Source organism: Vanacampus margaritifer, chromosome 8, assembly GCF_051991255.1.
Source record: "Vanacampus margaritifer isolate UIUO_Vmar chromosome 8, RoL_Vmar_1.0, whole genome shotgun sequence".
In the NCBI taxonomy this organism is placed as follows: domain Eukaryota; kingdom Metazoa; phylum Chordata; class Actinopteri; order Syngnathiformes; family Syngnathidae; genus Vanacampus; species Vanacampus margaritifer.
The window spans coordinates 23,515,823-23,540,636 of NC_135439.1; the positions used below are offsets into that span (position 1 = coordinate 23,515,823).

A 24,814-nucleotide genomic window follows, 5' to 3' on the forward strand; every position below is an offset into this window, starting at 1 on the left:
GAGCACGCTCAGGCGGACGTTCAATCGGACGACGAAGAGTGCCCCGAGTCCAATGCATATTCATCGGAGGAGTGGGTACAGTCTGCTACTTGCTATTCCCCGGAAAAAAAGGCCGTCTAGAAAGTGTAACGTCTGCACGCGAAAGGAGCCATCGCAAGTGAAACAAATCTGTTGTGAAAATCCTCCTGCGTCTCCTTGCACGCATGGGAGCGTTACAAAAAAAAAAACTGTATTTGAAACATCCACATAATTGTAAATAGTACCACAGCTGCACACATTTGTAAATAGTTTGCGAAATTGTTTTGTCAAATTGTTACACTGTTGAATGGAAATAAACGTATTTTGCAACCAAAAAACACTTTTTCATTGTTGGTGATAGCGTTTTACAGAAGTAAAGCACTATTTAGGTGTTTATGGCATCATTCATGGACAAAAAGAAGTGTACAATTCACTAGAGTGCATGAAATAACATCGTTTCACAAAAAGCTCTTTTTCTCCGCTTTTTGTTTCAAAACAGAGCATTTCGGTGAAACTAACCATTTTCTATTGTAGATTACTGAAGAACGGAATAAGGTAGAAACAAACTTTTTTTTCTGATGAAAGATGAGAGTTCAATCTTTTATTTGGTAGTATGTGTGTTTCCATAGTCCAAACACAACATTTTCTGTGGACCTTGAAAGATCAGTCAAAATGCTTAAATCGGCTGGCACTGGTGGCATCCCTTTTCTGAAAACGTCTGGCAGTCAAAGAGTTAAACGTTGGTTGACATGCAGAGCACTCCAAGTGGGCAGAAAGAAAGAAGTTTTAGTATGAAGGTAAGATTTATTGTACGAACATAGCTCGTAATCCGGTGCTAGCTAGCTAGCTCATCTCACGTTGTCACGAAAACTGAACACATTAAAGTCACAATTTTTATTTCATGACTTGAAGCCTACCAGTGTAAACATACGACCAATAGTTTGTACCTGTAAAAAAATAAATAAATCTAAAAAAAATACCTCATAAACAGCTGCTTAGTGCTTAGATGTGAAAATTACTATAGAGCTACAGAACCCTATTGAATGTTTTTCAAGATGACCTGAACCTATAACCAAAAGTGGACAGTACTCAGCTACTTGTATTTGACTAACATTATATTCACGCATCTGTACTGTAAAATGAAAACAAAACGTTTTTAGAGTGGATCTTTAAGCCGCTACAGGTATTTTAACCTCAACCCTTTATCCTTGGTATTTAATCATTTTATTTTAAGTATGACAATTACTTGATAAAAGTCAGTATTTTTTGCAATGTATGCTTTGCAAACAGTTAAAAAAAAAAAGAAAGGCTCTTACACCTTTAAACATACACATTTGCTTTCAACACTGAAGCCAAATAAAAATAATGCAAGTGGGAATGTTTATGAACAATGTCTGTGTCTATCAGTATTACCACTATTTCTGTTAACTCTTTCACTGCCACTGACGTTTAAAGACGTCAAGTAAAAACCTACGCTTCACTGCCAATGACGTCAAAAGACGTCATCCAATGATTTTTTTTTTTTTTTTTGAAACGGGTAGAGGAAACCCTCCCGCATGTCTGGTCAAAGTTTCAAGTCTGTCTGTTGTGCCTAAGGACTATTTTTGGCCCCTAGAGGGCAGCGATGACTCTCTTTTGACAAGATCGGGTGGGCGTCAGTAGAGGCGGAGCTAGAGCGTCAAGCAGGAGATGAGAATGGAAGACAAAGGAAAAATGGCGGCCGGTCGCGAGGAGCTCACACCCGAGACGTTTTTTTCAAAGACCAAAAGCATCGCTGAAAAAGCACATTGTTGACGATGATCATCATAGATGATGAAGATGAGGGTGACTCCGTGGTTGGAAAGCATTGACGCGGCAGTAGAAGACGTTAGATGGAGCTAGATGGAGGAGGGAACGGGCAATGGCGAGCGTTTGCAAGCAGCTCTACACTTACAAGACGAAAGGCATCGACCAACGCTAAAATAGTGCATTGATGACGACGGTGATCATACTCGATGATGATGAAGGTGAATCCGAGCTTGACGGCGAAATTGGAACCGCTGACGCGGCGGCTATTACGGTGTCGTAACGCGGAGCGCAACCGAGCACGCACAGGCGGACGTTCGATCGGACGACGGAGAGTGCCCCGAGTCCAATGCATATTCATCGGAGGAGTGTGTACAGTCTGCTACTTGCTTTTTATTCCCCGGAAAAAAAGGCCGTCAAGAAAGTGTAACGTTTGCACGCAAAACGGACCAATGTGAAAGTGAAAGTAAACTGTTGTGCGAGTCCAGCGGCGTCTCCTTGCACGCAGGGGAGCGTTACAAAAGGAAAAACTGTATTTGAAACATCCACATAATTGTAAGTAGTACCACAGTTGCACACATTTGGAAATAGTTTGCGAAATTGTTTTGTCAAATTGTTACACTGTTGAATGGAAATAAACGTATTTTGCAATCAAAAAGCACTTTTTCATTGTTGGTGAAAGCGTTTTACAGAAGTAAAGCACTATTTAGGTGTTTGTGGCATCATTCATGGACAAAAAGAAGTGTACAATTCACTAGAGTGCATGAAATAACATCGTTTCACAAAAAGCTCTTTTTCTCCGTTTTTTGTTTCAAAAGAGAGCATTTCGGTGAAAGTAACCATTTTCTATTGTTGATTACTGAAGAACGGAATAAGGTAGAAACAAACTTTTTTTTTCTGATGAAAGCTGAGAGTCCAATCTTTCATTTGGTAGTATGTGTGTTTCCATAGTCCAAACACAACATTTTCTGTGGACCTTGAAAGATCACTCAAAATGCTTAAATCGGCTGGCAGTGGGGACAACCCGTTTCTGAAAACGTCTGGCAGTGAAAGAGTTAAGATGTGACAAAATCTTCAGGGGGTTTTCTGGCTAACAAGATAAAGCTAAACGTTTAACTGATTACGTATGTCAGTGGCTGTGTTTTGATAATGACCCAGCTAGGAAGCTATGATTATTTTTTATTGTATGAATATGCTGACCCAACCATTCTGTTTGCACAGATGCCAGCATGCAGTCAATCAAAGCTACTTCTTGATCCATCTCTAGACGGTGGCACATGGTGTGACATCAAACCTGCTTCAAAGTATGTGTGTTTCCATAGTCCAAACACAACATTTTCTGTGGACCTTGAAAGATCAGTCAAAATGCTTAAATCGGCTGGCACTGGCGACATCCCGTTTCTGAAAACGTCTGGCAGTCAAAGTTAAGTGTAAATATATATTTTTTCAAATCCCCAAAGCCTTTAGCTAAACGAGATGCCACCTTGTGCAGAACAAAGGTTTTAATTACTGGTTGTGTGTGAGTCCAGCGAGCTGTTCTGTATAGTTGTCAATGCATGTAATGTGTGTGTGTGCTGGAGGGTAGGTCACATGACAGCACAGTTGGTGGTCGGTTGACTGGTGGGTTTGAATCCCAGCTGTTTCTTGAATTTTTATTTCCCTAAAAAATGTAAACCAATTTAAATTAATTAGATTAAAATTGAATAGAGTGAATAAGTACAAACATGTTAATTGAATGTGAGCGAGTAATTGAATGAAAATGTTGAGAAAATCGTCAATGATGCACCTACTAAAGTGCTTTTTTTTTTCAGTTAGCATGTGAAACACGATTGAATTTACATTATTTATATAGATGGAATATGTGTACTAAGTTAAAATCGTGTTAATCTAGTGAATTTTATTTTGTGAAGGTACCTTCCTGTTAACTGCCGATACAGATGAGCCAGTGACAGCCATTCACTCTTAAAACCCAAAAACATATAAATGTGTGTAATTTAATTACTGTATTTGTCTGTCACTCCAAAAAACGTATTTATATTTTTTGGGTGTTTTTTTCTGCCAGAGTATACAGAAGGCTTTGATACAGCTGCTGACATGAAGAGGTAGCTTAAAGCAATGTACGTTTTTACAAAAAACGGCCAGCAGGTGGCAGCAGAGTACAATAGATCATCGCAACAAGCTCTTTTTGCCAGTGTTTTCAACAGATTTGTTAGCTATATTCTAATGCTAACTGCTGCAAAACTGAAACTGATACAACTATACTTTTTTTCCCGATGAAAGAAGAGACTTTAATCTTTCTTTTGGTGGGTTCCATGTTTTTATAGGAATAGAACACAATATTCTGTGAACCTTGCAAAATCAGTCAAAATCCAGTAAAACAGCCGGGAGCGAAGGGGGTTGTTTCAGTAAAAATGGCTGGGAGTGGATGAGTAAAAGATGCTAAATTTGATAATTAGGATTCCAATTTAAAAAGGAAATACTAACTGATAAATGTTATCCACTTTTTATTTTAGTTTTTTAATTTTCACTGTAAACCATGAATGGTTTGATCCCTAGTACGGTCTACATTTTACAAGAGAGACAGGGAGATGGATCATCTTGTGAAGTATTCTCAGTCTTTGTGTCAGATATTTTCTAAACTCATTATTTGAACACTTGGCTGCTTGCAGTCATTTTTGACATATTGTTGCCTTAAGCAACTTCCCCAGAGCTACTCAGCAGCCATGAAGTTCATGATCCACTCTAGTAGTGCATGTTAAGAGCCATCTGTTATAATATGACAAAACTGTAAAAAGTGCCACTCCAGAGAGGACATATGTCTCTGTGAATGAAAGGCAAAGAAACACACACCAAAGCAGTAGTATCAAACTCATTTTCATCGTGGACACATGAGCATAATGGTTACCCTCACACGGCCACATGAAAAATGGAAGACAGTCAAAATGTAACTAAATGTAAAATTATGTAAAAAATAAAAATGTGACTACCTGTACACCTAAATGTTGTAGGAGGCCACCAAAATGGCGTGTTTGTTCAACATTTACATCATCAGCATCAGAGAGCAAGCCATTTTTAACACTTTAGATGAAGAATTAGAACATTTTAGATCAGGAATTTGCAAACAAACAAATAAATAAAACAACATTTACAAAATAAATAAATAGTTATAGGGATGTTGGATACCACTTTTTTTTAGACCGATACCGATACTGATACCAAGTGCCGATTCCATTCGTACTTCCATTCATCCATCCATTTTCTTAACCACTTGTCCTCACAAAGGTTGCGGGGGCGCTGGAGCCTATCCCAGCTGGCTTCAGGCAGTAGGCTGCCAGCCAATCACAGGGCACACAGAGACGAACAACCATTCACACTCACAATCACACCTATGGACAATTTGGAGTGTTCAATTAACCTGCCCTGCATGCCTTTGAAATGTGGGAGGAAACCGTAGTACCCGGAGAAAACCCACGCAAGCACGGGGAAAACATGCAAACTCCACCCAGGAAGGCCGAAGCCCTGACTCGATCTCACGTCCTCTGCACTTGGAGGCGGACGTGCTAACCAGTCATCCACTGAGCTACAAACATAGGGCGCACTCACACTAGGGCCATTTTTTCCATAACGTACTGAAGCCTGATTGCCCCCGACCCTCCCCTGTTCCCCTCCAGCCAGCACTCACATTACTCTAACCAAACAGTGCCCGGGCCCAGTTGCCTCCGAAATATATGTTGTCACGTTGCACAGTCGTGTTGCACGAATGGTCACTCGCTATATACGTCGCACGTACGTACATGACGTCATGGTTACGTTTTGCACGCACTACTCGCCGCGGCTGTGCGCATGTGCGGCCAACCGTACTGTTTCTGCCCACCTCTCACAATTGTGCTAAACTGGAGAACCGAATCGTACTCAGGCGCCGCTCAATTCCGCTCACACCACCTATTGAATCCAGACTTTACCAGCAAGCATGCTTGGGCACAGTACAGTAGTAATACTGTAAAATAATAGTGTTAATTATTGAGAAATGCTGGTAATTTTTTTCTGTGTAGATTGTTTATCATTTACCAGTCAATATACCCAAAAATACAGAACATTAGGGCTGGTTTAAAAAAAAGAAGAAGCAAATAATCGATATCGAATCGATGTTCGTTTTCGAGCCTGACTTCGATTCATAATACCCTGAATTGATTATTTTAATATCACTTTTCTCACAAATTCATAAGAAAATAGAATTTAAAAGGCCAAAATGTTTTTGTATCTTACGGTTTTCTTGAAATTTACGGTTCACATGATTTTAAAAGTATTTTCTTACAATTATGAAATAACTGACTTATTGCACTTGAAGACAGTTCAGAATCGTTTTAATTTATATTTACAGTTATTGAATTAGAATTATGAAAATATTTTCATAATATTTTCATCTCGTCCTTGCTGATGTCAATGTTTCTGTAACATTTAAGTGATTTATACGTGTTACTTTCATTAACAGTTACTACCTCCGCAAAATTTATTTGGAATTTACTGTTTGTGGAGTTTTTATCATCTCCTTGATATTTAAGAAGAATTGATGTTCCATAATTAATATCAATTTGAATCGGAGGGAAAATCCAACGAACTGAACTCTTGTGAATCGAAAATCAAATCTATTGAGGAAATTAGAATTGATACACCTACAGAAAATACAGACCAAAAATTACGAATAAACCTGTAAAACTGCTGTGTTAAATGTGTTGAAAATTTTAGTGCACCCAAGAAAAAAAAGTTGGTTGCAAAAAGTTAGTCAAAAGCCCTGAGTTGTATTAAGTTAAAAGTTGCTCTTTATTTGCTTGGTCATTAGTGTGTCTGTGTCATCTTTGGAGATGGAAGTGCAAAGGAACAGAAATCAAAAGATAGAAGGAACAAATGAACATTTTAGTTAAAAGGGTAGGATTGCTACGGTACATAATTTTTGACAGAGAGTTATGGCCAATAGTGGCTCTTGAATGAATGTGCGTTTGTTATGTGTGTTTCCGCATATGGGAATAAATCAACTGAAGAGCATCAGTAACTTGTGTCCTCCTTTAACTACATACAAGGGTTTTACAGTATGCTGCATCACGGCTACTCTGGCAAGTAAAATTGATCCCAGAAGTTACTTGAGTAAATGAAATGGAGTAAATGAGTATGTTACTACTTACTACCCACCTTTGACCCTGTCCAATAAAATCACATCTGACAATCAAAGTCCTTTTCAATAAATGACAACATAAAATAAAATGAATAAATGCCATAATTGATATCAATAATGAATTACACCGTAAAAGTATAATTTTGACCATGAAAGCAAACTACATAAAACTCCACCCATGTATCCGTTTCAATCAAAAAACATAAATTGGTCCTGCAACAGTAGCATTGTGTATTGATTAAGAACGTATACTGTACTGAAGATTTATTCAGTAAAACATGATTGCTTGGTGTGCTTTCACTTTCCTCATGATGGTAGTGACATAACAACAAATGGTTGAGTAATCCCAGATTACACACCAACAGAGCAAGACAGGATTGCGAGAGTACTCATCAGGGAAAGAGCTGTTACTGTAAACAAGTCTTACATATGGGGGCAATGCAGTGGCAAGCACTAAAATCTCCTGTGTTGAGGCCTCAAAATGGTCTACAAGCAAAAATATTGAATAATTTTACCACACAATAAAAATTATCTATATGAAAAGCTCAGTTCATACATATAGTATGACTGCACAAAATAATACATCTGAAAGAAGGACGGCAACAAGGGATCACTTTCACATGCTAGTAGACGTAGCTGCAAGCATTTTGGTGCTGTTCTCTTTCAATATATTCTATAAATAATTTCAATAAATATCCACAAAAGTCAATAAAAACACCCTGTAGCCTGGACATCATTTGAATTTCTTCTTTATTAAATAAAGAAAATCGCTGTACGATGTTTTGCAGAGAGATTTATGAAGCAATTGAACCTCAACTCACAGGCCTGAGATTTAGCCAGCCAGGCTAAGAAGACAGGCGGGCTCCTAACATGGAAATTTGAGGTAGCCCGACAATTTTCCAGCAATATTTCATATATGGTGTTCTATATTAAAGTGTAAATAAGGTGCAATGATGTAAAATATAATATATATATAATAACCGACATTAACTAATACTAAGTGGTGCAATATATATATATAGGAGTGTGTGTGTATTATTTATTTTAATTATCTCTCTCTATTCTGTTGTTTTTCTTACTGCAAACTACTGCTGCACTTCTTATTTAATTTTGATTTTATCTCTTTCTATTCTGTTGTTTTTTCCTTACTGTAAACTGCAGCTGGACGGAGTCCAGGAAAAAGTTCCCCACGGGGAAAATAAAAGTATATCGTATCGTATCGTATCGTATCGTATCGTACAATACAAAATGTTTGTAGTCTGTATATATTGTTGATTTTTGTCATGACGCTGGTTGACCAGCGGGCGCCTGGTTGTGTCTCGTCACATCATGCTTTGTTAATTCACATTTTAAATCCTGGCAAAAACAGTGTCTGAGACTCCACTGCTACTCGTAAAATGTTATGACAGAACCATTTTAATGAATTAATGCTTGAACATAATACCGTAGTCTTATTCTTATTGGTACTCTTAACTTAAAGTATGTTGCCTGTAAAATAAAGCTAGTCCGTTGAATTTACCGAATACATGCACGTCATGGTGCGCATGGTCAGGATTAGGGATGTTCGATACCACTCTGTTTTCGACTAATACATACTCAACTCTACCAAATACTGATACCACTTGTACATAAAACTCCCCAACCAAAAATTACAGATGACTATAAAGAAAGACCTATATCCCAATATATTATTTTTTCCTTAAAATTGCATGAAATTAATGGCAAATTTCTATTCCTATCATTTCTAATCTCTAGGTCTTGATCATACAACGGCCCTGCCGCGAACATCGATACCTTAATGAGACTAATATCTGCACTAATGCCAATACCTGGTATCGGTAGTATCACCTCTGCCTCAATTTGAGCCAGGAAAAACCCTGCAATATGAACAAGAATTTGGGTTATGAAAGGGGTAACCCAGGGTAGGGGTGCAGCAATTAACCGGTTTCATGATTAACCGTGTTTTTTAAAAGTGAGGATTAAATAACCGCAACCATTCAACAATAGCTCACGTGCGATGCAGAACGAGCCATGTGGCATAGTTCATAGCTCTTGTTTCCACACGGCCCATTTAGCGGGTTCACAACAACACTAGGCTCAGCTTTGAACGGCACCCGGGGAGAGTTGCGTACCTGATGGCTGTGGGTAGGGTTTCGAGGCGGCAGGGCCGCACTGGCACCGGTGGTGGGCGTCCCCGCGCTGGCCGCAGCCTGACCTGGACCAGGTTGAGTGGTCATGGGGAAAGGAGAGGCCGAAACGAGGCGGCAGCCAGCGTGGCGGAGGCCCCGCTATTTAAAATAAACATTTTCAAAGAAGGCTGATGTGATTTTTTTTTCTACAATAATAACCGTAAAAAATGTAAAAACTGTGCAACAACAACAATAATCAATAATTGTAAACCAAAATCGGAAAACGTCTTATTCCGTTTTTTAAAAACCTGAATAAGAGCATATTCGGGTTATTGCGCGTGTTTACATGGCCTTTTCAAATCCCAAATATAGCCAATATATGTGTTTTAAAAGGGTTATTGCCTGCATGCCTATGTAGTCAAAGAGAGTCAGTGAGAGATAACACAATCCTTGTACTTCCACTAGAAGTCAGAGTATGCTGTTTTTATGGGGGGGGGGGGGGTTAAGATAGAGCATACAGAGCGCTTTGATGCAGCCTCTAAACTGAAGAGAATGCTTGAAGCAATCATAGTTGTTACAAAAACGGCCAGCAGGTGGCAGCAGAGTATAAGAGATCAACCAGGGACATGTTTGCAAAAAGCTCTGTCCACTGTTTAAACAGATTTGTGAATAATGATGAAACTTAGCTATATTCTAATGCTAATTGCTACAAAACGGAAACAGATAGAAATATACTTTTTTTCCTGATGAAAGAAGAGACTCTAATCTTTTTTTGGTAGGTTCCATGTTTATAGCATTAGAACAGAATATTCTGTGGACCTTGTAAAATCAGTCAAAATCCAGTAAAACAGCCGTAAGCAAAAGGAGTTGCTTCCGTGAAAATGGCTGCGAGTGAATGAGTTAACAAATGGCGTCGGTGCCGTCTTTTTTTCGATTCAGTCGCCAAATGAGCATGTTGTTTCTGTAGCGCGTCATGAGTCTGTGCAGAGTGTATGGAATCTCTAGGTAATTTTTTGTGGCCATTGGTGAGTTGGCGAATGTTAAAGCTCAGCCATGAATTCAAGTGATGTTGCATGAAGGCTGTTAATACCTTTTTTAATGGATGTCTTATGTTTTTAAAACAAGAATGGCTATGTACTTTAAAAGATGCATTGTGGAGTTTCGTCACTGTTTTACTGCAACTGCCAACTCTGGCCTAAAGCGTACCTGCAGCCTCTGTGTCAAGCTCGTGCATGGTGCGCATGCGAGAACGTGCGCTCGAATAAACTCTTTGTTTTTTCAGTTTTCTTGGAGTCTTAGCTCGAGTTTGGGCTGTGCTTGAAGCCAGACTCTTTTTTTCATTTTCCATTTAATTGTGGCCTAGACTAGCTAACACAACACTTTATATGTCCACGGGGACGAGCATTAGATCCCCCGTCACCAGTCAACCCATCCCCACCTTCAAGAAACTGTGTAGTGTTCACGCCAAACACTCTACACTGAAGGGAAGATACAAGCTGATAGGCGCAGTCGCAGTTAAGACATCAGGGCTCTTTGTACTCATCTGGGCAATTGTGGCGCATGCATGATGTAGAAAAATCTTTTAAATTAACATTTTAAACTCCGCAATGCACCTTTAACGATAAAGGACTGACAGAAATTTCCTCAGAACTTTTCAATAGCATAAGCTCTTCTTACATATACTATATATCAGGGTTCACCAATTCTGCTCCTCAAGGTCTGGTGTCCTGCAGATTTTAGATGTTTCTGCCTACCAACACACGTGATATTAAAGATCAAAATCGTTATCAGGCATGCTGATGAGCTGATTTTATGAATCAGGTGTAAAATTGACTCTTTTTAAAGTGGGACCAAATAAACTCTGTTTAATCTGATTAATCTGTGTTAATACATGATTAATATATTTTTTTGTGAATAATCAATGTTAACCCTTTAACTTTCACAGCACTACTCTAAATAGAATCACTTTTACTCTACAGAATTGACTGTGCTGGAAGGTATACAGCTACCATTAATACAAAACAAGTAAATTACTAATTGTTTAGAAAAAAGAAAAACACTGAAAAAAAACAGTTCAGGGTGTATCCCGCCTACTGCCCAAAGCCAGCTGGGATAGGCTCCAGCGCCCCCCTCGACCCTTGTGAAGACTAAGCGGTTAAGAAAATTAATGGATGGATAGAAAAAAATGGAAAAAATACATTATGTCACTAGTATACTACTGTGTGCAAACTTTTGCACCCCTCTGTACAGTTATTTACTAATATACATATACAGTGTACACATTTGGCTGCACTCAATTCATTCTGTCATTCTTCAAATAAGTTTTGTTTCATTTTAGAACAGAGTAAGGAAGACAAACTAAGTACGGTCATGTGCCATAGTAAAAGGTTTGGGAAACACTGCATGACAGACAATGTGACTATCACGACCGTATAAGACATTCTGGTATTCTTTGCTACATGTTTTTATCCATATTAAAAAATGTGGTTAAATGTGGTTGTATTTGTACCACCTCCATCTTTTTCATTGTTTATGAAGACCTACTGGAAGAGGTGCTAGTGTCCTAGTTTCTCTAAAAGCATGTGGATTTGAGATGCTAATTGTCCTGTGGCCTCATAGACAGCAGTGATGAGTATCAGAGTCTCAATAGATTTTTGATTGGTATGATGACTCACCCACGGCCTATAATTATGCGACACTCATTGTCTTGTATAAGTGGTTGCGTGAGAGGACCATCTCACACTCAAGCATGTAGTGTAAATTCATATGTGGTTGTGTGTGCTTGAGTAAAAACACAGCAGGGCAATTGGCAAGGCTTTCATCATTAGTAGCTTACATGCTGTCCTCATAAATTATGCAGACACAATAAATTGTTATTACAGACGCAGGAACTCGTGATGGGAATGCTGTCTTTTTCAGCTCCCTAAAAAGAGCTCTATTGGCTCCCAAGTGGCTATTACATTTTTTAGTTGATTCAATTACTTTCTTACCAAATTATTTAAATTACTTATGTTTGCAACAAATCCTTTTTAACATATTTTTCCTGATGAATTGAAAATAGCAAAAGTCATGCCAATTTGACTCTATTTATAGTGGGACCAAATATACTCAGTTTTAGAGTAATATTTACTCTTGGAAAAAAGTAAAATAAAGAATTGGAAAAAATATATAAAAGTCACTCAAGGGTTGAGGAACAAACTCACGACCTTCAGCTTGGGAGATCTACTACCTGAGCCACGCAGCTCCTGCTGTGTGTTAATATATCGCTCGTCAGCTGGAATCTTTGTAAATCCAACAGCCCTCTTGGATATACGCAAACAGTAGGAGGGCCATAGCTCAGGTGGCAGTGTAGCTCCCAAGCTGAAGATCATGTGTTTGTTTATCAACCCTTTTTTTTTTTCAATTATTTATTTTACTCTCTTCCAAGTGTAAATATTACTCTAATACAGAGTCTATTTGGTACCACTCTAAATAGAGTCAAATTCACTCTAAATAAGAGTCAAATTTACTGTGTATCGTGTCAAATTATAAACCTGTTTCTTTGTTCCTTGATTTTTTTTAAATACTTGAAAAACGTTTTGAAGTAAGACACTATTGTTAAAATAATAATAAAATAAAATAACTAGCTCCAGTACGTATGTTATTTTTTTAATTTTAATATATTTTTAATTCCAACTAGCTTTTCATCACTCAGCGTAAGTAACGTTAACTGAATCGCACATTCAGCCAATCGCAGATGCAACTAGCAGACACGCATGTTGTTTGAAATACCGGAAATAGTTGCACTAGCATTTTGCTAAACGAGGATATGAGAATAACTACGGTCAAATCGAATGTTGAGTTGAGGTATTCTCGCAACACAATTACTTAGAAAGTCAATGCAGTTTGTGTAGATGCTGGAGCCATACCAAACGGCTTCACATAGCGTCCTGTGCAGATAAAAGCTTCCCAAACAAGCCGAAGAGGCGCTGGCAGCAGGAACAGAATGTAGAGCGATGTAGCTGGTAAGTAAGTGCATGGACTTGTTAACAGCTGTTGAACCAAGATAGTAATAGTATTAAGCATTGATTTGAGCAAAACCCCACCTGAATCACAAGCGATGTTCATGCTTTTTTTTTTCATTGAATAAACAAATTTACAAGAAACAGCCATGATTTGTATTTCTTTGGCCAACAGCATCTCAGGCCCTCAAGCAGTACCACCCACTTCCCAGATGACTGGGTAATGTGTTTTATAAGGCGTCTGTCTGAGTGTGATCTTAAAACAAAATGTCAAATGACTACTCTTTCATCCTTTGTCTAACTAAAAATCTGCTGTAAATAGTAGTCTGCAAATTTATTACTAACTCTTGAATACGTCCACATTTTGTCAAATTACAATCACAATCAAATACGCCTATACTCTATAGCGTAAAGTCCATGGCATGTCCTTTTGACAATACCCCTATTAATGAAGGTGCCGCATTTTTGCGTAGGGAATTAAATATTCGTTGTGAGATTGTTATCAGACAATCGCGGACAGATCTATATCGCGGATAGATATGCTGGCATTTCCGGACAGTTTTCTTTTTTGAGCGGTACCGTTTCACATCACAGTCCATCATCTACATACACAACTTAATCCGTCCTTACATTTGCAATTAACGTCACCGGCGCCGTAGTCATGCGCTCACATCACAGCATTTATTGTGTGTTGCGCTCCGTTTCTTTCGTATAACCATTTCAATAATGTTTTCAGATTTCATCTTAAGTCAAGTGTGCTTCTCCAGCAAAGGATTGCACCTAAATTAAATGAATTAATGAGTTACCATTCAACAGGTATCCACTGTAATATTATTATGATTGCAAAGGACTACATTTAAATTTACGCATTGACCCGACACCCGGGCAGCAACGTTCTCCCGCGCCGCCTTCCTCTATAGGGAGCCGCTGCGGTGTTGCACTTTATTTCTAAACACATGTTCAAATTCGCCATATGATCGCATTAAGATTTTCAGTTGAGTGAAAAAAAAACGCGGAAGCAGAGGGCAGCGCCACGCTCTGGGCTTCCCCGTTGCCATGGTGACTCGACGAATCGTGGCTCCATTGAGTTTTTAGTGTAGTGTCAACGCCAGGTGAAACTACTTTGCGTTGATATAACTACCTCAAATCAGAACCGAAAACGCAGTTTCCTATCTCAGGGCATGTCAACTCGCTGTTCAGGGTTTGTCTCTGTGTTTGTTGAACACGCTTTGTGAAATGAACCACTAATGGGGGTTTTTTTAGTTTTCTTCCTGAAAATGTTTTATTTTGACAGTACGAGGATTCCACCCGACAATGATGATATTCTGCGAAAAAAAAATGTTTATGTTTAGTTCCCCGTTAAGAAGCATTTGGTGTGGCGTCGAATCATATTTTTGCACCCTCAACAGTTGATAAAGCCTTTCATTTGTGGTCTAATTTGGGCCTTAAACATCTAAATGACCTTTATGTGGATGATCTTTTTGCCTCTTTCGCAAAGCTAGTCCAAAGATTTAATGTTCCTAAATCACACCATTTTAGATATTTGCAACTTAGAAGCTTTGTTGAGTGTCATAGCACTTTTCCCAAATAAACCACCTACAACAGTTATAGATGATGTTATGTCTTTAGATCTAACAGAGAAAGGGGGAATCAAGTGTATTCTAAATCTAATTTCTCATACGGTAGCTCCGTCCTTATCTAGAATTAAAGACTTGTGGGAACATGATCTGCAAGCACCACTTGGAGATGGACTGTGGTCCAAGGTTTTGGGTAGGGTACATCATTCATCTATGAGCGCTCGTCATGCTCTGATTCAATTTAGGATCATAAAGTGCATCTATTACAGTACACTAGTCTAAGGTAAGATTGTCCAGAATCTTTCCAAAAATCAGCCCTTTGTGTGATAGGTGTAAGATGGCGGATGCAACACTGATCCATATCTTCTGGTTATGTCCAAGTTTATAAACATTTTGGAAGGGTATATTTAAAGCCCTATCCCTAGTGTTAGGAGTTGAAATTACTCCTTATCCTTTAATATCGATATTTGGAGTTTTACCAGAGGGTCTGTGGCTACCTATTGGGGGTGCAGGGTCGTTGCTTTTACTACCCTTTTGGCGCGACGTTTGATTCTTTTGAGGTGGAAAGAGGCTACCCCACCCACAACTTCGTACTGGATAAGGGACAAACTGATGAACCTCAAGCTTGAGAAAAGATATACTCTCTGTGGTTCTGAAAATAAATTTTAGAATTCATGGGGACCTTTTCTTTCATTTTTACAACACCGTCACACAATTGCAAGAATGACATATGTACTCTCGTACCGCTAATGGTGGATGGGCTGACAACGGTACGGTCGCTTTTCTTGCTGCTCCTATTTGGTAGAACATCTGACTTTGTATTCTATTCCGATACTGTCACCATTATGCATTGTGAGTGATGGTAGCGAATAACTCTCTATGGACATTTGTGATTAGACTTGGACTTTATGGTGGGTTGTGTTGGATAGCTTAGAGTGAAACAGTGTTTTTTTTTCAGTTTAGGGAGGGGGCTGGGGTCTGTTTTGTATTCTTGTGAAACCAATAAAAAGAAATTTGAAAGAAAAGAAGCATTTGGTGAACGTCTCTTCCCTCTGGATTGTGTCCAGGCTCATACAATGGATACATTTTTTTGTCCTCCTTGCGTTCTGTCGTTTTGTTGTTGTTGTTTGTTTTATGTCCTGTGTCCACTATTACTGCTGCTGAAACTTCCCAATTGTGGGACTAATAAAAGTTGTCTAATCTAATCTTGACTTTATCTCTGACCTCTCCTGTGTGGTCCTTTTGGCTACATGTTTTACCAATCATTGCTCACCTGTTTTCTGGGTTTGGTCAGCAAACTGAGCCATGATTGGTCGTTACCTACTTCCTTAGCACAGGTGATCTCATCTTCGGTCAACAGCAAGTGGAACAATTAGTAATTAAAGGTATTAATTGTACATGAAAAATAATGAAGTTAGCAAATTTATTCTGGATAAATATTAACTTTTTGCTGCTGAAAATGGCTCAATGAGTCAAGTATCCCTTTAAAGTGCAAGAATGCTAAATGTAGCTGCTGCTTATTATAGCTTGAGGCACATCTGTTGTCAACACATCGCTAAACAGACACCCAATTTGAGTGGGAAATTGTCATTGTAAATGGTAGTGTTTGTTTAACTTAAATGGTAATCGTGAGCGTGCTAATGCTTATCATGATTGCTAACTGTTAGGCTGATTGTGTTGGTGTTTAATAATGCTCGTGCACAGAAGATAATAAAATTAGTATATACAGTCGTGATAAAAAAAAATGACATACACTTGTAAAGAACATAATGTCATGGCTCTTTTGCGCTTCTAGTTATTTGGATAACTCTATTTTTTTTCTGATAGAGTAATTGGAATGGATACTTTCTTGTTACAAAAAAAGATTCATACATTTTTGTTATTTTATGACTTTATTCGGGGTTAACAGAATAAGTGACCAAATCTGCTCGGTCAAAACTATACATACAGCAATGCTAATTTTTGGTTACATGTCTCTTGGCCATGTTCACTTCAATTACGTGCTTTTGGTTGCCATCCACAAGCTTCTGGTAAGCTTCTGGTTGAATCTTCGACCATTCCTCTTGACAGAATTGGTGCAGTTATTTAGTTATTGTTGGCTTACTCAAAGGGACTTTCTTTAGCATTGTCCACATGTTCTCAATGTGGTTTAATAAGTCAGGACTTTGGGAAGGCCATTCTAAAACCTTAATTCTATTTTGATTTAGCCATTCCATTACCACTTTTGATGTGTGCTGGGGTCATTGTGTCGTTGGAACACCCAACAGTGCCCAACACCCAACCTTTGAGCTGATGATTTTTCAAAAAAAGGAGGTTAATCCTCCTCCTTTATTATCCCATTTAGTCTGTGTAAAGCACCAGTTCTATGGGCAGAAAAACAGCATAATACTACCACCACCGGGCATTGCGGCCAAACAGCTACATTTTTGTTTTGTCTAACCACAGAACTTTCCTCCACAAGGTCTTATCTTTGTTCATATGATCAACAACAACCTTCAGTTGAGCTTTAAGGTGGCACTTTTGAAGCAAGAGCTTCCTTCTTGCACAGCAGCCTCCCAGTCCATGGCGATGCAAAAACACGCTTGACTGTGGAGCGTGGACACTTGACAGCTGTATTCCAGCAGCTTTCTAATTCTTGGCAGATCTGCTTTTGGTGGTTCTTGGTCGACTCACCCTCCTGACCAATTTTCTCTCAGCAGCAGGTGATAGCTTGCATTTTCTTCCTGACCATGGCAGTGATAAACATTGCCATGCACTTTATACTTACAAACAATTGCTTGCACTGTTGGTCTTGGGACCTGCAGCTGCTTTGAAATGGCTCCAAGCAGCTTTCCTTATTTGCTTAAGTCATTGATTTGCGTTTTCAGATCTGTTTTGACACTGTTGAGCTACTTTGACTGTCCATTGTAGCGTTTGTGGGCATTAGTATCCAATAAGCACTATTTCAATGGCCCCAGATAATTTGCAGTTACTCAAAATCACACACAAGATGTTACGAGGCAATGGTATGATGCTCATTTCATTGACAAACTTCCTAAGTCACCAAAATTGCCTATTCATGTTGCTGTATGTATATTTTTGACCCAGCAGATTTGGTCACTTTTTTGTTAACCCCGAATAAAGTCATAAAAGAGCAAAAATTCATGAATCTTTTTTGTGACAAGAAAGTATACGTTCCAATTACTCTATCAGAGAAAAATCAGTTATGGAAATAACTTGAAGCTCGGGAGAGCCATGACATTTCGTTCTTTACAAGTGTAGACTTTTGATCACGACTGTATCCGCTCAATTCAACTCATGTAGATAGGATGTACATGTGAACCAGTGGCGTAACACCAAGCTGAGAGGCCCCGGTGCAAAAAAAAAAATTGGGGCCTCCCCCACACACGGGCGCTCCCGCGCACACACACACGTGCATTCACACAGTCTTTGGAGAGAAGTGCGACTTGTCACCATGGACTTTTGCAGGGCCTCCAATTTTAATATTGTGACATCTATATTGAACATTAAAAATACCACAAAAATCTTACATCCATCCATCCATTTTCTTAACCTCACAAGCTGGCTTTGGGCGAACAGCCATCCACACTCACAATCACACCTATGGACAATTTGGAGTGTTCAATTAACCTGCCATGCATGTCTTTGGAATGTGGGAGGAAACCAGAGTACCCAAAGAAAACCCACGCAAGCACAGGGAGAACATGCGAACTCCACCCAAGAAGGCCAAAGCCCGGACTCATTCCCACGTCCTCTGTACTGGGAGACAGACATGCTTAACAGGTAACCACCGTGCCGCTCCCAAAAAATAAAAATCTTACACTACATTATATCCTGTTTTACAACTTTTAAATCTGTTTTAGATCTTTGAGTTCATCTCAAAAAAGGGAGCAAAAATAATAGTGTTGTGTTTATATTTTTGTTGAGTATATATAACATTCTACACCAAGGATACACAAGTGGCAATACATTTTACTGCTTGATAAAAAAAAAAAAAAAGAAGACATTAAATTCATATTCAACACAATTGAGTTACCACATTGATGTAGCCTTTGGCAGCCATTTGAGTTTTTTCACAAGGCAGCTTTGAAAAATTAATAGCCGATCTCTGACTTGTTATATAAGAACATGAGAGATTGCACAACAGTCCAGTTATTCGCTTTCATGTGACGACGTATTTCAAAGGACCGACACAGCCGCAACAAAAAGAGACTGAGATGACCGCCCCGTTGACAATGTCCATGACAGATTCGCATTTAGCCACCATTGCCACCCATTGAGTCGTGCAGCCATTTTCGTGTGATTAAAAAATTAATTCAAAATTTAAATTAAAGTACATGTGCAGCCATGTATAACCTGCTTCTCATACTTATTTATTCTTTGTTGCTTATCTATTGTACTGTACGCATTTTACTCAGAGCTGAGACGCCACATAACTGAAATGCCTTGCCTTGCTTTTAAGTGAAATGTGTGGCAGGACCCGTTAGACAGTCTTTAACTGGGACAGGCTCCAGCACGCCTGCGACCCTCGTAAGGATAAGCGCTTTAGATAATGCATGGTGGATGAAAATAAAACACATTTTCATCACAATTGCAACTTGCAAGATTACGTATCGGCATTCTGTACCCATGAGAAATGCAAGTAGTTGTACTCGTATTTGGTCTGAAAAAAAGTGGCATTGGTGCATCATCAGTAGAACAGACGTTGCGCTAAAACTAACAAGTGTGTCTTGAAAACATCACTCAGAAAGGAAGAAAGAGCCCAAGAAATTATAACCCCAGAATAGAAGATATTTTCGCAATGGAAAGCCTGTAGAATAGAGGATGTTGTTTTACAGTGCATTGGGTCATGCAAAGGAGGCGTTTCTCCAATAGATTGGATGATTAACAAGCGAGCAGGAAGAAACCACTGCCGCTTCATTCATCTGCAGTGATGCAAGAGCTACTACAATGGCTGGGAAAAACATGAATACACATGTTCTTGCTCCTCTCACCTTTAGCTACTTCCTTTGATATCCACCCGATCGCTTCCAGTTTGAAAAAAACTACTTATGTCTCTCTGTTCCCTTGACAACAGTTTTAACCCTTTAATGACCTACATGGTATGTGTGGGGGGAGGAAGACAATAAAATGTACTCACAAAATGCTAATTGGTGGCAACAAATTGATTATGAGGATTCTATTAAAACCTCTAATTAGTGTTTTGTGAACATATTACACCTAATTGAGGTCACAAATGTACAATTCATGTCCATATATTAGCAATTTGTTTGCACATTTAGATTTTGGCAATAATTCACTTTTTTCTGCTATATCTTGTTGACACTAAGATAAAATAAGACTGCTAATGGGGAGTCACAGCCACACCTCTGCACTTCCTCAATTGCGGTCAAACAGTGACCGCTGCACATTAAAGTATGATTTACTCCATCAATATTGAGCTATTAAGCCATTTTGCAACCTAAAATGGCCCATTTCCACCTCTCCAGTATTCAAACAAAGGGTAGCTAGGCTTGCACACTTGTGGAAGCAACAGTTGTGTCTGTTGACTTGTCCACATACTACGAGATATGAGCGATGCACAATTATTAGTATGTGTGTGTGTGTGTGTGTGTGTGTGTGTGTGTGTGCGTGTGTGTGTGTGTGTGTGTGTGTGTGTGTGTGTGCGTGTGTGTGTGTGTGTGTGTGTGTGTGTGTGTGTGTGATCAGTTGGGCTTTTTCACCTGATCTTACCTTCTGCTGCCTTCTGGCCATGTCAGTGGGTTGTTTTGCATTAAAAGGATATGCAATGCAGCGCATTACAAACACATAGAGCTGGAGTCTCTTTTTTCTCTCCTCTTCCTCCCTCTGCATCTTCTCAATATCCTCCTTCTCCTTGTCGCTACCCACCGACGGGCTGGGGCTTGAGGCTCGGGCGCCACTGCTCGCTCGGCCCCGTGGCTGGAGCCCCCCCGAGCCGCCGTGATCGTCGGTGTCTCGGCTCGGTGACGGCCGCGCTCCTTTGAGGCTTTTTGGGGCCGCCACCTCTTTGCGCTCCACTTCCAGGATCTCATCGCCTTCTTCCTCGCTGGAAGACGGATCTAACATGCTGCTGAGTCTTGGACGGAGGAGACACCTGTTTCAAAGCTAGGCTACAACTCCACTATCTCAGGAGGAGGACGCCTCACAGCTTCAGAGAGGGAGAAAGAGAGGTGGGGGCAAATCCCCCGTGGAGACGAAAAATGTTGCTTCTTCTTGAGGGGAAAAAAACTGCCGTAAAATGAACACACACACAAACAAATACAAATTACAGGATGCAACTAGCGTCACGTTGTGGAAGCAGTTTCCGATCTTTTAACTGTCAATCAAACGCACACGTGAAGGATTTGTGAGGAGAGACGACATTTGGGGGAGGGGTCGCACGAAGAGAAAGCAGGAGGATGCTCAGAGCTGGAGGAAGAGAAGGAAAAGGCAGGGCTTGAAGATGACCGTGTGCTGGGACCTGCTGCTCTGGGGTCAGTTTGAGCGGGCTTTGAGCAGCTCAACCGCCACCTGATGATATACGCGCGAGTGCAGGAAGTCAGCTTCAGAAGGCAGACGAGTACGTGCACGTGCATGTGCTCGGGAACGCGTACACCTAAAGGAGGGACAAGAGACTGCATTTTGTCAATGCTTGTCTCGGCTTTCAAAGCTTTCATTTACGTTATTTGTAAAATGATATGTATGGAGGTAACTATGGTGCAAAACTAACTTGTAAAAAAAGTCTAAATTTGAATCTGTAAAAGTCGTGATTTGTACCTGTAAAAAAAAAAACGTGTACCGGTAAAAAAATAAAATAAAAATTGTATCTGTAATAAAAATTTGTACCTGTAAAAAAAAATGTGTATGTGTAAAAACAAATTTGTACCTGTAAAAGTCATGATTTGTACCTGTACAAAAAAAATTGTACCTGTACTGAAAGTGTAAATTTGTATCTGTAAAAGTTGTGATTTGTACTTGTAGAAATGACAACTTGTAGTCAAAGAAGTCGCCACTAGGAGTCACAAGTGGTTTTTCTGCTGCTGTCCAGTGACGTGAGTTTTGCACCAAAAATACCGCTACAAATGTAGCAAACTGATTTGTACTTGTAGAGCGCAGTGATTTGTACTCGTAAAGAAGAGGGCGGGCTCTGGAGGATTTGGGCGGGCTAAAGCTCAACCTCATTGGTTGAGCGAACGACAGTGGGTTGAACTCAAATGACGCCCATGCACAAATCCGCAATTCCAAACAGAGTGGCCACCGGCCCACACCAGTTTACGCGTCATTTTGGAAGAAGAGGACGTCCCATGCGTGAAAATTTCAACATGGTTTAATATACAAACACCGTGTGGAACATCTTAAACGTTGGTTGACATGCAGAGCACTCCAAGTGGGCAGAAAGAAAGAAGTTTTAGTATGACGGTAAGATTTATTGTACGAACATAGCTCGTAATCCGGTGCTAGCTAGCTAGCTCATCTCATGTTGTTTTCACGAAAACTGAACACATTGAAGTCACGATTTTTATTTCATGATTTGAAGCCTACCAGTGTAAACATACGACCAATAGCTTGTACCTGTAAAAAAATAAAATTAAAATAAAAATACCTCATAAACAGCTGCTTAGTGCTAAGATGTGAAAATTACTATAGAGCTAAAGAACCCTATTGAATGTTTTACAAGATGACCTGAACCTATAACCAAAAGTGGACAGTACTCAGCTACTTGTATTTGACTAACATTATATTCACGCATTCACGCTTACTATCATAATAAAATGAAAATAAAACGTTTTTAGAGTGGATCTTTAAGGTATTTTAACCTCAACCCTTTATCCTCGGTATTTAATCATTTTATTTTAAATATTACAATTTCTTGATAAATGTCAGTATTTTTGCAATGTATGCTTTGCAAACAGTTAAAAAAAGAAAGGCTCTTACACTTTTCGTTTACTCATCACTAACAGTACTCAAATATTTGTGCAAGTATTTTTTCTGCGCTTTTAATTTCTACTTGAATTAAATTTTCCAATGTAACATTACTCTTATTTAAATATTGGCTATTCTGCTTTTGAAATGCTAGTCTATCTGTATCACTAAGATGTGAGGGTAGCTACTTTAACAAAAGTAACTAGGTCAAATGTTAGTTTATTTATTTTTAATTAAATGAGAATCTCATAAATTTCAAAATCTTGCTCAAAAGGTGGAGACAACTGCTGGAGACACTGCTGAAGCATCGGTGAAAAGGATGACCCACTCGATCAGCAAGCAGCCAAGAGATGACAACTGGGGGTATTCCATCAAGCCGGATTATGGAAAATTATTTTGCAGATCTTCTGCTGATGTGAATTTAGCAGGCGGTGGTCCCCTCCCCCACCTGTGGCAGTGGTCTTAGTCTTTTTTTCTGGTGGCTACAATAATGGGCAACATATATTTACAGCTCAACACCTATTTAGTCTTATTTTTTATATATATTGTTATAGGCGACTTGCCGACTTGTTGCCATGATCGCTTTTGGCTACTGTTGAGATGTAACAGTGAAGAATGAATATGTAGGTCAATTCGAAGTGCTTTACATTAAATCAATAATTAATAACTCAATTAATGTGAAATACACATTTAACATGAAACAATTATAACATATATTTAGTCTGTCTGCTTTTTTTTTTCTCAATATTTCCTTCGTCTTATTGATAGCAGCAGTATTGCCTTTTTTGGTGAGTCTTGAATTCCTCATAAAGCTCCATCAATAACTTTTGTTCTGTTTGTGAAAAGAATACTGTTCTCGTCTTGGATGGATGCAGAAACGGCTCTTCTGGACATCAAATAAAACATTTCAAATGATGCACAATCTTGTTTATTGAATGATACATGTTATTTGATCTGACTATTTCAAATAACTCTCAATATGGATTAAATTGTACTCCTTTAACATTTCAAACTCAAAATTAGAAGACATTTAGAAAGCATAATTTCTTCACTTTCCCAAGGGTGATTGCAGTGAAATTCTCTCAGAACAGTAACCAGTGTATCAAGGATTCTCATTTGTTGGACTTCACAGCCACTTTGAAGCAGGGTGGATGTCACACCATGTGCCACCGTCTCGAGATGGATCAAGAAGTAGCTTTGATTGACTGCATGCTGGCATCTGTGCAAACAGAATGGTTGGGTCAGCATATTCATACAATAAAAAATAATCATAGCTTCCTAGCTGGGTCATTATCAAAACACAGCCACTGACATACGTAATCAGTTAAACGTTTAGCTTTATCTTGTTAGCCAGAAAACCCCCTGAAGATTTTGTCACATCTTAACAGAAATAGTGGTAATACTGATAGACACAGACATTGTTCATAAACATTCCCACTTGCATTATTTTTATTTGGCTTCAGTGTTGAAAGCAAATGTGTATGTTTAAAGGTGTAAGAGCCTTTCTTTTTTTTTTAACTGTTTGCAAAGCATACATTGCAAAAAATACTGACTTTTATCAAGTAATTGTCATACTTAAAATAAAATGATTAAATACCAAGGATAAAGGGTTGAGGTTAAAATACCTGTAGCGGCTTAAAGATCCACTCTAAAAACGTTTTGTTTTCATTTTACAGTACAGATGCGTGAATATAATGTTAGACAAGTAGCTGAGTACTGTCCACTTTTGGTTATAGGTTCAGGTCATCTTGAAAAACATTCAATAGGGTTCTGTAGCTCTATAGTAATTTTCACATCTAAGCACTAAGCAGCTGTTTATGAGGTATTTTTTTTAGATTTTTTTTTTTTTTACAGGTACAAGCTATTGGTCGTATGTTTACACTGGTAGGCTTCAAGTCATGAAATAAAAATCGTGACTTTAATATGTTCAGTTTTCGTGACAACGTGAGATGAGCTAGCTAGCTAGCACCAGATTACGAGCTATGTTCGTACAATAAATCTTACCTTCATACTAAAACTTCTTTCTTTCTGCCCACTTGGAGTGCTCTGCATGTCAACCAACGTTTAACTCTTTGACTGCCAGACATTTTCAGAAAAGGGATGCCACCAGTGCCAGCCGATTTAAGCATTTTGACTGATCTTTCAAGGTCCACAGAAAATGTTGTGTTTGGACTATGGAAACACACATACTACCAAATGAAAGATTGAACT

At 39.0% G+C, this 24,814-nt stretch overlaps 1 protein-coding gene across 4 annotated transcripts in view; it reads right to left on the minus strand.

Annotated features, from left to right (window-relative positions):
- The window catches only part of cadpsa (Ca2+-dependent activator protein for secretion a), a 186,908-nt gene extending 165,710 nt beyond the window's left edge, over positions 1–21,198 (minus strand). For 3 of the 4 annotated variants that reach the window (XM_077572525.1, XM_077572522.1, XM_077572521.1), the window contains exon 1: positions 20,414–21,197. In XM_077572525.1, the coding sequence (XP_077428651.1) occupies positions 20,414–20,767 (354 nt within the window). In that variant the 5' untranslated portion in view covers positions 20,768–21,197. Of the gene's footprint in view, positions 1–20,413 lie in introns of all 4 variants that reach the window. The other variant, XM_077572524.1, reaches the window with a different exon arrangement.
- Positions 21,199–24,814: the final 3,616 nt, after the last annotated feature.